This window comes from Sinocyclocheilus rhinocerous, unplaced genomic scaffold (assembly GCF_001515625.1).
Source record: "Sinocyclocheilus rhinocerous isolate Xijiao unplaced genomic scaffold, SAMN03320098_v1.1 scaffold4252, whole genome shotgun sequence".
NCBI classification, from domain to species: domain Eukaryota; kingdom Metazoa; phylum Chordata; class Actinopteri; order Cypriniformes; family Cyprinidae; genus Sinocyclocheilus; species Sinocyclocheilus rhinocerous.
Genome location: NW_015649594.1, coordinates 8,331 through 23,531, shown reverse-complemented (window position 1 = coordinate 23,531; position 15,201 = coordinate 8,331). Strand labels below are relative to the sequence as shown.

Here is a 15,201-nt window from a genome sequence, read left to right as displayed (position 1 = left end):
ACCAGACCGTTGGCGCCCTCTGCAGGTATTTGTTATAATATAGGCATATTACGTTATGTATTTAACAGTGTTGTTCAATAAAACCATTTACTTGGTTTTGATACTTTATTTGAGGCCAATTATTATTTCCTCGTCGTTACTTTATATATAAATAAAGTCATATTAAAGCCTGTTTTTCACTTAGTTCTATTTGTATTAACCTACTAGCTAAAGCGCTTTGAGTGCTTAGAAAAGCGCTATATAAATGTAAGGAATTATATTAAATTATATAAATATAAAAAGCACATACAGAAGCATTTTTACCATCTACAATTTAGAATGCCTGGAATTTTGAGTTTTAATATAGGGCTACTAATAAATCAACGTGCGTGCGCTCTGTGTGTGGTATTTGTTATAATATAGGCATATTACATTATGTATTTAACAGTGTTGTTCAATAAAACCATTTACTTGGTTTTGAAACTTTATTTGAGGCCAATTATTATTGCCTCGTCGTTACTTTATATATAAATATAGTCATATTAAAGCCTGTTTTTCACCTGGTTCTATTTGTATTAGCCTACTAGCTAAAATATCAGATTACTCACTTGTCAAAATAATCAGTAGATTACTTGATTAGCAAAATAATAATTAGTTAAGCCCTAGATTAGATAAACAATTTCAAAATACAACTGCATTGTTTTACTTTTTGTGATTAAAATACAAATATTTTGTCAATCGGTCTTTGTCAGTCACGTGCGTTTATTATGTGTGACGTCACCGAGGCGCCATTTTGAAGGTATCGTTGCATTGAGCAGTGAACTAAGTGTACAGAGCCGTGCAGTAAAGACCGATTAAATCGTCATACTGGAGAAACAGATGCAAACCAAGTAGATACGGTACCGAGATAATCTCAGCAAATTTTTTAAGGAACCATAATTTATGTAATTTGTCACTGATGATGATTAACAATTAACACTGATCCATACTAACGTTACCTGACGCAAAAAGTTGAGTGCCACCTGCATCGCTGCCTCCAACCTCGTTGGATATATGATTATCTTGTTTACAGTATAAAAACTTATTTTATTTACTTATACACTTATATGTTCTGTTTTTGTCTACCATTGATTTGCACACATAATTTGCACAATTGTAAGTAATTACATCATGTGAGTCTCTACCATTAAACCTTACCCTGTTTGTTCACAATTTTCCGTACTTCATTTGGCTGATAACAAGTACTGATAAGTACTAATAACAAGGAGACAATCAAAAACACATTTATGAAAATGGCATTATACATACTTTATTATTAATGCAACACTGTGTTAAAAATGCATAACAGAAGATGTGACAAGCATGATGAATCATCAACACACTGTTTTCTTAAGTGGACACAGTGCAAGTACTACAAAGAAAGCTGAATAAATTACTACTACTAATCATATTATTATTATTATTAGATGCTTCTGCCAAACATTTCTGATGACCCTTTCTGCATGGATTCTTAGAAGTGCTAGACGATCTGTCAAATACTAAATAGTGCTTGTAGGTAGAAGACATTTTGACACACACTTTCACACTGAATGGTTTCTCTGGAAATCTCAAAACAGTCTATCATTGCTATTCTGTGTCCAAAGGACTCCACAAACTAATTTTGTGCCGGTCACAGTTGTCTAAAACAGTGTTTGTGCAGGCAGATCCAATCTGAGGTGCATAAGGTTAACAAGTATTTAAAATGAAGTGAGAATTTTTCTTATTTCTGACATGAAAAGCAGCATAAGGCAATAAAAACCTTCATGGCAGGGATTCTCAACTCTAGCCCTCAAGAGTCCACTTCCTATAGAATTTAGCTCCAACCTCAATCAAAACTCACCTGCCTGTAACTTTCTAGTAATCGTGAAGATCTTGGTTAGCCTGTGCAGGTTGCTGTTTTGCTTTTTTTGTTAAAGCAGTGTTGCTGTTGTAAAGTTGTACAGCTACAGTTGTGTTGCTGGGTTTTTTAAGCAGGTTTGATTTTTTTTTCTTCCTTATCAGTCTGTATTTACAGCAATTTCACTGTCCACTCTGTTCAAATGTGGTTGAATGGCTACACATAGATGTGTGCACACACTGTCAGAGCTGTGTGAGATCACTACCATCCTGCTTTTGTGGGGGTGGGTAGGGGTGTTAAATAATTTTTCTGTTGTTGTTGTTGTTGTTTTATCCCCATGTGTTTTTAACATTCTAAAAGCTCTTTATTCCAAATATACTACAAGGTAGTCAGTGTATTCAGCAGGTGTAATGTATTGTACGTTGCTTCAGAAGTATTGCAAGTATTACGTACAACAATAAAACAGTGCATTGACATAAAAAAGGAAATTTACTTTTGGTACTTAAGTCCTTTTAAAAGCAAGTACTTCTGTACTTTTACTTAAGTAAAAATCTGTCTTTACAACTTTTACTTGTAATGGAGTAATATTTGACCAGCAGTATCTGTACTTTCACTCAAGTAATGGAATTGAGTACTTTGTCCGCCTCTGGCCGCACGTTATTTGTACCATTTTGTTTTATTAGTTTATTTATTAGAATTTGAAAGATAATAACAATATTGATTGATAAGTGAGATGTAACTCCATTGGCTCCTCAAACTGTCACTGAAACCTCATTATTTCTCCCGTCTCTCTCGTGAATGAAGTACGGAGCTCAGTTTGAAGCATCTCAGCTCTCGTTTGCAGTCTGAAGGTAAATAAATAACTGTTTATTGAATAAGTACAGCGTTTTCTTTACTCAAGAAACACTATATTTATAAAGGCTAATGTTTTATTTTTTTGTATTTGAGGAGCGGAGAAGAGTGTCTTAGCATTTGTTGTCAAGTCACAGTCAAATAGCTTGTGTGAAGCGCTGAATCTTTTATAATATGATATTTTGGCCAAATAACAGAAAAAAACTGAGCGCCCACATAGTGACAGAAAATTGTATAACCTGCAAGTTCATGAAATTGTAAATGCGATGCCCGTACTGCCTTTGTGGCGTTAATGACGGGGAAAAACATTGGTTATTTGTAGGCCTATACATCTATATGGGAACAATATACAATAAGATTTCATTAATGTTAGCTAATGTATGTAATGTATATATATATATATATATATATAGAGAGAGAGAGAGAGAGAGTACAATATAATTACTATACACAAGTGTATTATTATTAAATTACTTAATGTTGTTCGTTATTTTATATTTATATTTTCAGACTCATTTTAAAATTAATTTAACTTATAAAATGACCTATTTAAAGGGAAAAACCTACAGCACTTAAAGCACAGCACTTAAAAATGTAATATATATACATATATATATATATGTATGTATGTACAGTCAAACCAAAATTTACACCTTGAACATTTCATTCATTAATACAGTTTATTCACTATAGTTTAAAAAAATGGTAATAAAATATGACAGAGGCGAAAGTACTCCTTGTGGCGATCCTCATCCAGCCGAAGCTCCTGAATTAAAGAATGGAACTCTCCCCGCTCATTCCGAGTCCGTAGAATAGGGTGAACCCACAGCCTTCTCCTTTCCATACGCTTTCGACGCCGTCGCAAAAGACACAGTACAAGCACATCGGAATCCATGTTGTGATAACTGAGGGGAAACCTTGGCGCTTGATGTCATATCCTGCTCCCACCCATATTCGCAGCGGCGTCCAAAAAAATTTCGCACGTTCAAAGTCTGGTGTGACTGCCCCTTAAGAAGTCATTTCATATAGCAGTATGTGTCTGTTTGAGAGAATTAAGTAGGAGGGAAGATTCTCTCTACATAGGTCTTTTAGGTCATAAAGTTTATCTGATCTGGCTGAGGTGTCGTGGTTGCCATGGTAACCAGGGGCCTGGGGTCATTCACAGACATCCTGGCACCCAGTATGTTTATTGGGTGAGGGGTCTGTGATTACCTGTTAATCTAATGAATAATTGATTTATTAAATCTAATGAACAATTGTGTGTCTGACTGGTCCAAATGCTACAATGTTAACTACACTAGTTAACTAATGTTAACTAATGAACCTTATTATGAAGTGTTACCATTTATATAAATGTATCTGTATACAATAAAGCCACAATACCAATTACCAATAGGAGGTTTCCGGCTGACAGCAAAAATTTATTTTGCCTATTTCACAATATGAGGTAAATGTACATGATACTGATTTTTGTTGCCAAATTGGTTTAGAACAGTGGTTGAATAAACAACTAAACTGAACTATTATGCCTGCATGTCTTATCTGCTTGACTGACAGTTTTATTGATCACTGAGAGAGCATTGACTTATAATGTTGGTTCAATATAAAAAAAAAAAAAAAAATTTTTAATAGCTTAGATGTAGTAAACTACTTTTGCCATGTTGCTGTAGCTTAGCTTGCTTTATTTCACAGGGCTGTAGCTTTAGTGTAGTGAAGCTTCATTTAATGAAGAGAAACTGTTAGCTTATCTCACTACATTTTCCAAGTAGCTTGCCCAACACTGTGTATATATATATATATATATATATTTCAAATTACTTTTACTCTCTGCACAGCTCTGTATACATTGGATTGATTTTAATAAGTTTAATGTACTTGAATTATGAATCAAATATACAAGTATGGTCAAAAGTGGTTTCCTCATGACCAGTGTGGGAATGCTTAATTTTACCAGTGACTATAGTATATATTTATTTTTCTTAGTCTAAGCCCAATGTAAATAGAACAACTCGCTATGTATGTGAAATTGTGCAAATCATCATATAATTTAGTAATCCAGTTCTTTTTGTAGTCAAACTATAGTAATTTTTTTTGATGGAGGATCTCATTTCACCATTGATTTTTGGAAAACCAGAAATTCTTTAAGCAAAGGCAAATTTAAAATTTATATTTTTGCTTTGGGCTGTTATACATACTTCAGCAAATTACAGTTCAATATTTACCATTCGGAATAGATTATTAGGCCACACAAACTCATAAAAATATCACTTAAATAGTTGTTTATGAATCGGCAGGAATTTTAAGTGATTTTCTCATTGAAAATGAGTGAATCATTACTCACCTACATTGAACCTTTAGTTCACTAACATCTCCATAGTTGCCCTGTGTAATTTCTCAACCCTGTTTTTTGTTGATTCGTAGCCCATTTTCACCATTATTTTAATTCTTCTCTGCAGATATTGTTGTTAACCATTGAGGTGTATTTTAACTTGTGTGTTTTGTTTAATAGCACCGCTGTGTGGCTATCTTTAAGGACAAGCAGAGTAAACCTACTGGTTTTGCACTGGGCAGCATCGAGGGACGAGTTGCCATTCATTACATAAACCCACCTAACCCGTGAGTCTGTATCTGATTTCCTTTCCAATCCACAAAAAATTCATGGCTGGTTTAGAAATTTAACAGCTAACACTTAAAAAAGTTTGATCAACTTAAATTAAGGAAAACTTTTCCACGCCAATTAGTTTAGGTTTGTACAATGAGACTAAAAAAAGTAAAAAAAAAACAACAACATCATTTTGAACCAGTTGAATAAGATAACAACTAAGAATAGCATGTTAGCATGTTAAAAACAATCACATTCAGTAAAGGGAGTCTCTGAAAAACATAAAATTAAATTTCAAGATTTACTCTTCTGCTGCAGTTCCATGTAAAGTATGCCAGTAACTACAGATCTACTGCCCAGTTATTTCAACAGAAATGATTAATGTAGCCCCAACAAAACATTGTTAACCTAAATGTTACAAAATTAAGTACGTTATGAACATTATGAAATGAAGTTGTGACAGAAATTTTCAAAAATTACTTCAACTCATTGTAACAAGTAACTTTAACAAGCAGCAATTTTTTTGAATGTAATATTGGATATGAATCTTTCTATCTTACTAATATTCACCTTTTAATTCAGAGCCAAGGACAATTTCACCTTTAAGTGCCACAGGTCCAACGGAACCAATACTGCCACACCCCAAGATATTTATGCTGTGAGTGTTCTAGGTTTTATGTATTTTTGAAATGATGTGGATTGCTTGGGCAATTAGTCTAGTCTGAGGTTATGAAAGGCAATATTCAGTAATAAATAGTACTTGTAAAATAAACAGAAACTGTTTCTCTGTTGTAGGTGAACGCTATCTCCTTTCACCCTGTCCATGGCACTCTGGCGACTGTAGGCTCTGATGGGCGCTTTAGTTTCTGGGATAAAGATGCCCGCACTAAGCTGAAGACCTCTGAACAATTAGATCAACCAATAACAGCTTGTTGCTTCAATAACAATGGGAACATTTTTGCCTATGCTTCCAGCTATGACTGGTCTAAGGTACAATCTCAATACACATGTAACATTCGATGAATTGTCATTTTTAACTTCACAAATGTAAAAAAAATTTTGACTGTCCAAGAAAATAAATTCACTTGCTGATCGTTTCTAAGTTCCAACAGTTGTCTTTTTAGATTAGATTTTAGGTTTGTGTGTTGACATACAAAAAGTTATGGTATAGTACGTATTATAGTCAGTTAGGATATTTGATAGATTAAGCTTAATTTAAGCTCCTATGGTAAATTTCATATAAGTATATTTAAAATATGAAGGAAAAACATACATTTATATATATAATTATGATTTTGAACATGCATTAAAAAAATTGCTTTTAGGAATGTGAATAACTACACTGCCGTTCAAAAGTTTGGGATCAGTAAGTTTTTAATGTTTTTTTTAAAGGAGTCTCTTGTGCTCATCAAGGCTGTATTTATTTGATAAAAAATACAGAAAAAAACTGTAATATTGTGAGATATTTCAATTTCTAATATTGGTTTTCTGTTTTAATATACTTTAAAATATAATTTATTTCTGTAATCAAAGCTGAATTTTCAGCATAATTATTCCAGTCTTCAGTGTCATGATCCTTCAGAAATCATTCTAATATGCTGATTTATTATCAGTGCTGGAAACAGTTGTGCTGCTTCATGTTTTTTTTTTTTTGGAAGCTGATACTTTTTTTCTGGATTCTTTTATGAATAAAAAGTTAAAAAGAACAGCATTTATTAAAAATTACAAACAATTCTAACAATATGAGTCTTTACTATCACTTTTTTATCCATTTAACACATCCTTGCTGAATAAAAGTATTCATTACTTTCAAAAAAAGAAAGAAAAAAATTTACTGACTCCAAACTTTTGAATGGTATTTCCATTTTGAATAAATGCTGTTTTTTTGTTGTTTTTTTATATTCATAAAAGAATCCTGAAAAAAGTATCACAGGTTCCAAAAAACATGGAGCAGCACAACTGTTTCCAACATTGATAATAAATCAGCATATTAGAATAATTTCTGAAGGATCATGACACTGAAGACTAGAGTAATGATGCTGAAAATTCAGCTTTGCATCACAGGAATAAATTATATTTTAAAGTATATTAAAATAGAAATTGTTATTTTAAATTGCAATAATATTTCACAAAATACCAGGGTTTTTTTCAGTATTTTTGGTAGAATAAATACAGCCTTGATGAGCACAAGAAACTTTGGTAAAAAATATTTTAAAATCATGTTGGTTCAAGTTGGACTTTGCACACTCGCATTGGTTGTCATTGGTTTTTATTATTCAACTGGAAAAAATTCCTTCTGAAAGTGAATCAGTGATCTTGTTACTGTCATTAAAATTGGGGTGTTTTGCTTTATTTTGGTTAATTAGAACTGACTGAAGTTCTTATGTTTTCATCCTTACTGTATCTGTTTATTTTTAGTGAACTGACAATCAGTTTGATCTCTTCTCACTTTTATTACTTCTGTTTGTGTCACAGGGACATGAATATTACAATCCCCAGAAAAAGAATTACATCTTCTTGAGGAATGCAGCTGAGGAACTGAAGCCTCGGAACAAGAAATGGTGAGAGCGGGATATCCATTACCACGGAGAAAGTGTCTTTCTCCGGGCAGGGGCAGGTGTGCTGCCTGACTTGCACCGACTTTGCTTTCTGTGCAGTTGTGATGCTTTCTGAGTCCTTCTTTGGTATCTCATGATGCATTAATAAGTTGCTCTTAGCTCACAGGGATGAATTCTTCTGAAGAAACATATTTTCTAAAATGCTATATAGAAATGAGGTTCTACTTCAGTTTGATTTTTAAATGTTCAGGATTGGAGTGGATTATGTATTGATTGACTATAATGGTGATTTTTTTTAAAAATTGTAAAGCAGTTATATAAATCAAAGCCATGTTATGAACTATTTGCGAGCAATTAATATTGTGTTTTGCAGTGCTTTAGTAATATTCATCAGTTTAGCTGTGATTGTTTCTATTCTGTTTCATAATTTAGTCTATTTTGTATGTTCTCTACCATAGGGGTCCTCAGCAAACTTCCAGTTGAGCCATAAGTTAACTTACATGATTTAAAATGAGTTGTAGTAAAAAAAAAAGAAAATGCTAGGAATATCAAATGTATAGCATGTGCATTCACATATCTCTTACTGTCCCCTCAATTGTTGTTTTACTGAAGAATACACAATTCTTGAAACTTCTGGGGCCTGATGTATAATTGTTGTGTGCACAAAATAGGCTTTAAAAACGTCTCAGGTTACTTATGTAACCATGGTTCCCTGAGTACACACTTTCTAAACGCTTCGCTAGTGCTCGCCATAGTAGGAAAGAAAAAGCTCTTACTTTGCTTTTTGGAATGCACGCTTCAAACAGACCGGTCAGTGAAGACGAAGAAGAGAATGATGTGTGCTCCCGGCGCCTATTTATACTGTAGTCACACCGGTAGTGACGTCATGGCTGTCGCCGGCCAACGAGTTGGTGTTTTTTCAATGTATGCTTCAGACACGGGTCACGACGAGGCGTTCCCCATAGCGACCCCTAGAGGACGCAGTTCGAAGTTCTCATGAAAGGGAACTACACACAACATTTCCCATACAAATATCGGGATTAAAAATAACTTGCCATTTGCGCACTAACCGCACACACTCTGTTTTGTGTGTATCGACTCTCTTAATGATATGTAAGCGAAAAGAGCGTAAGAGTTAATTCAGTACTCCACTTTTAATTTAATGCTCCACATTTTGCATAGAGTCTACATTTTCATTTTATGTAAATAATTGAAAAGACATTACAATATAAGCTACAAAATGGAAAGATTTCCAATGGATAAATTACTTTTCTACTGGAATTCTACAGGGAAGCATGCTTTTAATGATTTTGGTTTTCTTGGATGAAATCTGCTTAAACTGTTCTAAATTGCAAAGAAACGATTTTCGTCACATCAGTCTCCATTGCACTTTTAAATTGATTAACGTTCACTAGCTTTGCAAGACAGACAGTAAAATGATAGACACTTACAGACATATTTGGGAGTCAATCAGACCAATGATCTTTACAAACATCTGCTGATGCCTGTTTGGATTGGTCAGATGACACTGTATAGCCCCACAGATGTGCTGTTTTGCAGTAGCATATGCAGCTCTGCGCAACACTGTGCAGTGCAATTATACAGAATATAAGCTTAAATACTGCTGAATTTTCAATATTATAAACAGGGTGCAAAGGAAACAGTATTAGTTTTAGAATATATAGTACTTTGAAAGTTTTAAATTTTTGAAAGGGGTGTTTTTTTTTTTTTTAGGAATCAAACATTTTGCTTCCAGCTAAAATATTGAAATATTTTTTACTAATTTAATTTAAGAAAATCATAGTCTGTGCCTGCATTTCTTTTCTTGTACTGATAAATTGATTACTATCAGGTGTTTGATGATTGTGTGCATGGATATTATATGCAGATGAAGATCTTTGATCATTTTGGTCACTGATCTATTTTATTAGATAAATCTCTCAATACAAGAGAATGACCTGTAAAACTTGGAACCATTGGAATTGGCCTATCAGAGAATAAAGATGTAATAAATGCTAAGAATTATGCTTCTCTCAACCATGTGTGCGCTTTCATTCATGGGGAAAACAAAACCAAAAATAAATCTGATCTGAAAAGCAGAATGCTGTATTGTCTGACGCCTGCCCCTCCTTGTCTTTAGATTCGTCAAGCTTCGCATCACATCTCGGAAGACCTGCGTTTGTGTGTAAATATGGGAGAGAGACCTCAATTTGCTAACACCCGGACCAATGGCATGGCAATGCATAATTTTTATGGACGAATCAGAAGGTGGTCAACTGCTCATAAGCAATGATGTGAGCAGTGGCTTTTGATATGAGTAAGGAAGCCATGCTTCAGTATTTCTGGTGTAACTGGTGTACCTTTTTCTTTCTTCTTGAAGTTCATCGTTACTTGCAGCTGTTTTGTTTCTTGATACTGCCTTACAAAGGAAATGCATTTTCACCTTTACTTTTCTTTATGCTTGGTGTATAATCAAATTGTGTAACCAATAATAAATCTGTCTCAAGCTTTCTCTGCATTTTGACATTGCGCTTGTCTTATTGTCTTGTGTGTGTGTTGTGTGTTTATATGTGTAGGTGTGTATATATAATATATATGTACATTGCTCTTAGAAACTGTCATCAACGAAGCATTGAATAAAAAAGGGAAATTGCTGAAAAACCTTGAAAATACTTTTGTCAGTCAGGTCAAGTAGTGCATCAAACGTGAGAAAAACATGCAGAGAGAGAAAGATGTTTTATAAGTCTCCTTAAATGTTAGATAATTTAACCTTGTTATAACATGGCAAAGTTTAGGTTGTAAAATGTATTTACCATTCTCAAAAAAAACAAAAAAAAAAACACTTGTAGATAGTTTAGATTAGGAAAACTTTTTCACTTTAATGTTATATATATATTAGTCATAAGTGTAGTATTTTGAAAGTACTGTAGCATTTTTCAAAACCATTTGAAACCAACATGCATACAAAGATTAGATTTCAAAGAACTTTGCAGATAGATTTTCTAAAAAGATTTTTTTTTCCATCATGTTTGCCATGTCATGTTTTAATTTTTTAATTTTTATTTGAAATATTCCCAATTTGTGTTAACTATATCATGAAATATCTTGATTCTCAAATATGTGTAACCTAAGTAAATGCATTTTGCACCTTTATAGATCATATTAGTTCTCTTTCAAACATTAGTTCGGCATCTCACTATGGGAATCGCCTCGGGCGTGACCAATCGTGGAAGCGCCAATTACACCACGTCTGTCGGTTGACAGACCAATCACGACAGTGATGCGGGAGTCCCGCCTCCCTCATATATATCGCTGCTAGCGGTCCTTACTTCATTCTCGTTCTCTTCCCCGTAAAGATCCTTATTGGAGGCTATCCTCAGCAGATCCTCATAAGAGTGGCCGCTTAACTGTTCACGGACGAGCCGCATTTTAGGTACACTGTAAAATATGACCGTGAATTATTTTTTTTACAGTGTACGTCGCTGAACGCGGCTGTTTTTTGTTTTGGCAGGGAAAATATTTTCTGTCAAAGTGATTATTTTCTTTCTGCTATATCTTTGTGGAGGGGACTAGTGCATCAAGGCAGGTTCTCATTTTCTTTATCGAGCAGTTACAGCTCCTTTCTCTCAATTATTCCTTCACGTTAAGGGAATAATTGCTGTAAGACCCGATATCGAGAAGCACGTTGTGGTGAGCTCGTTAAGCTCCCGGTGTTTGCATCTCAGTTATGGCGACTGCGAGCCCATCCCGTGGCACAGTGAAGGGGAAAGATCCCTCTCACCCGTGTGCTTGCGGGTCTATGATTTCGTCTAAAGACTCTCACCCTCTGTGTATAGCGTGTTTGGGAGTTAGACACGCACAGGCTGTGCTCACTAATCCCGAGTGCTGCCCGCACTGCTCTCAGTTCCCGTTAAGGGGTTTGGAGTGCCGAGTACGAGTCGCATATCATAGCATATCATCCTCCTCTCCTTCACTGCCAGGACAGACAGAGAGGTTGTCTGCTTCTCTTTTTCAAAAAATTTATCGGTCCTCTGCCTTGGCTGTCAGAGCCCTAAATGCCACCTCACTGCTCACAGCATACCATTGAAATTTTCCTTCCCAAGAAGCCGACTGCTCGGCTCCCCCAACCCATGCGTCCGGGGTTTGCCTCTGCTTCCAGGGGGGGACAGTCAGGGTACAGAAACCCTAGGCACCCCCTGTCTCAGCAGTCAATGCAGGTGGAGGTTCACCCTAAAACAGCCCCAGCCCAGGCCCCGCTAAACCTCAGGGAGGCAAAAAAAGAGGCGGGCGACCTAACCTGTGGTCTGGGTTTAAATCAAAAGAGGGGCTACAGCACTCACTGAGTCTCTGTAGCACCCCTCTGCACAGCATAGGTGTCTTGTTCCCCCCCTCTAGCAAAGAAGCGAAACTCTTTTTCTCGAATCAGGGACTCCGCTGGGAGCGATTTCTCTGAGAAAAGTAGTAACGACAGATGCGTCACTCACAGGTTGGGGTGCAGTGTGCGAGGGCAGAATAGCGAAAGGAAAATGTCCCATCTCGCTACAGAACGCACATATAAACTTCCTGGAACTTTTAACAGTGTTTCAGCATTGAAACATTTCGTGCAGTTCCTACGGAATCACCACGTTTTGGTCAAATCGGACAACACAACGGCAGTGGCTTATATAAATCGCCAGGGGGAACACGTTCTCCTCAGCTTCACGAACCGATTCGTTCAAAAGCTGATTCATTCAATAAGTGAACACCATTGCTCAGAGACGCAAAACAGTGCTGTGATCTTTGTTTGGAACTATTTTCGTTGGCAAAATTGAGCAAAAACAATTAATATTATGTCTAAAATGTAAGTCACTTATTGCTAACTTTACTGAACTTGTATAAAATGATTATTAAATTAGTTATGCTGATATCTGCAGAAAAACGGTACTCTTTGTGTGATATAGATTAAGTTAGCTATATTAAATAATATAAATATAAAAAGCATACAGAAGCATTTTTGCCGTCTACAATTTAGAATGCCTTAAATTTTTAGTTTTAATAGACTAATAAATCACGTGCATGCACTCTGTCTCTGATTGTGTGATTTGGTGATATGCTTGATAATGTCAGATCGCACATCATTACAACAACACTTACCATATTATCACGGAAGATATACTGTATATCGCACACCCCAGACTCGAATTGAGTGGAAAATGAATCATCCGCGGTTGTGCGCGCACTTGTTTGCACATGAGCAAAGGTGTTTTTAGGAGTCTAACTTGCAGACGGCAGACAACTGATTCGTCAAACCTGCTTTCCTGCAGTCCGTGTTCTTCTGACTTCTGACTATTTTGTAGTAAGTAACGAATATGCTTCGGGGAAATGTATCGGAGTAAAAGTATACATTTTAATTAGGAAATGTAGTGGAGTAAAAGTAAAAGTTGGCTGAAAGTAAAATACAGATACTCCCAAAAAATACTTAAGTACTGTAACGAAGTATTATTACTTCGCTACATTACACCACTGGTGATGCCTAGTGTTTTAAAATCTGTTCAGATTTTTAAAATTGTGTAGTGTATTCCAGCCTAAATAAAGGTTTTATAAACAAAAACTGCCTAACATGATTTAAAGAATGCCTTTTTCCAATAGCAATATAGGAAATGTGTATCAAGAGCACTCTTAACAGTGTACAATCAAAACAATGATTCAAATGCCACAAACCAAAACTTTGAACTCCAAAACAGACATAACAGAGCCCCATCCGCCTCTATGGCAACTGCTTTGAACATAATTTCAAGTGGTATTTGCTCTCGGAAAATAAATGTTGAAAGGAAATTAAAGCATTTTAGAGCAATTTTGCGATGGTGGTACCACTCTGAGGTGTAAGGTCAGCAGTGATGTAAATGCTTTCAGAATTTTAGAAAATGTCTTACAAATTGTATATACTAATAGACTCTCTGTGGTCATTAAAAATCCCATGGCACTTCTTGTAAAGAGTAGGGGTGTAACCCTGTGTCCTGGCCAAATTGCCCCCCTGGCCTTTGTCAATCATGGCCTCCTAATAATCCCCAACCACTTGATTGGCTCTATGACTTTCTCTCCTCTCCACCTGTAGCTGGTGTGTGGCGCCGTTGTCCTGTGGCAGCCGTCGCATCATCCAAGTGGATGCTGCACACTGGTGGTGGTTGAGGAGAGACCCCCCCACATGATTGTAAAGCGCTTTGGGTGTACAACAATACACAATAAAGCGCTATATAACTGCATCATTCATTCATTCATTCATTTCTGAATCGCCTGATTGCCTTACCATTTGAAGGATTTTGCACTTTACTGATTTGCTAAATGTTCTCTGTACTTGGTTCCTTTTTTATGTACAGGGTTAATACATGTAACAATAGGAATTTGAATGCAGAGTTTTTTGATATACTGATTCCTTATGGGCCTATGTGATTTATGTTGCATTATTGTTAAACATGTTTTTGTACGTTTTGGCCTTTTTGATACAGATTTTGAGTAATATATTGTTTTGAATGTTATACATGTATACATTTTGTTTTGTGCCATATACGTTTAAGGGTTGTGTTAGAAATTAGGACATTTCTTGTTGGGTAAGGGAGTATTATGTAGGGAGTGAAATTTAAGGTTAAAATTAATGTTCTGTAACTTTAAATAAGATCTAGAGGTAATATCGCGAGAACAGAGATATGTGATTAGGATCGCGGGAGAGAATGGTCAGTTGTGAGAGCGTAGAGAGAGAGAGAGAGAGAGATGACGCGCACTGTTTGATCGGATGTGGCTAATTCATGATGTTCACCTCCTCATGTTTAATAAATCAAGTGTTATGATCTGCCGAGCTCCCTGTCGGTATCCTCCTTGCAACAAAGCCAAGAACCCACGAGGCAGCGCGCGGTAAGAACTGTGAAGCTCGCATATACAACTACGCGCGTTACATCAGTTTAACTTTCGTGTGTTTGAGATGGATGTGTACAGTATATTTATAATAGCTGTTAGGCATTAACACAAGCGTGTTTATTTCAGATATGAAAATGAGACACCTTACACAAGAATGTATGGCTTAGGGATGGGCGATACCTCTTATTTTATTTTCGATCCGATACCGATATTTTCAAACCCAGTATCATCGATACCAATACCTCTAAACTAAACTGATCTTTTAAATTATTAAAAGAATATAATCAGTAATTATACTCATTTAATATTAGATTTTATAGCCATGTTTTTTAACATTTCATAGGCCTTTTTTGTTTACACTGTCAGAAATAAAATATACTATAATTGTATTTTAGCCCTTTACTGGTGCAGTAACCTCAAAGGTGCAACTATACCCCTAAAAG

At 35.6% G+C, this 15,201-nt stretch overlaps 1 protein-coding gene across 1 annotated transcript in view; it reads left to right on the top strand.

The window, feature by feature from the left end:
• The window catches only part of LOC107710895 (mRNA export factor-like), a 28,286-nt gene extending 17,893 nt beyond the window's left edge, over nt 1-10,393 (top strand). Inside the window, exons 5-9 of the mRNA XM_016515763.1 lie at nt 5,217-5,323; nt 5,892-5,967; nt 6,105-6,299; nt 7,785-7,870; nt 10,008-10,393. Coding sequence (XP_016371249.1) covers nt 5,217-5,323; nt 5,892-5,967; nt 6,105-6,299; nt 7,785-7,870; nt 10,008 — 465 coding nt within the window. The 3' untranslated portion in view covers nt 10,009-10,393. The remainder of the gene's footprint in view (nt 1-5,216; nt 5,324-5,891; nt 5,968-6,104; nt 6,300-7,784; nt 7,871-10,007) is intronic.
• Nucleotides 10,394-15,201: the final 4,808 nt, after the last annotated feature.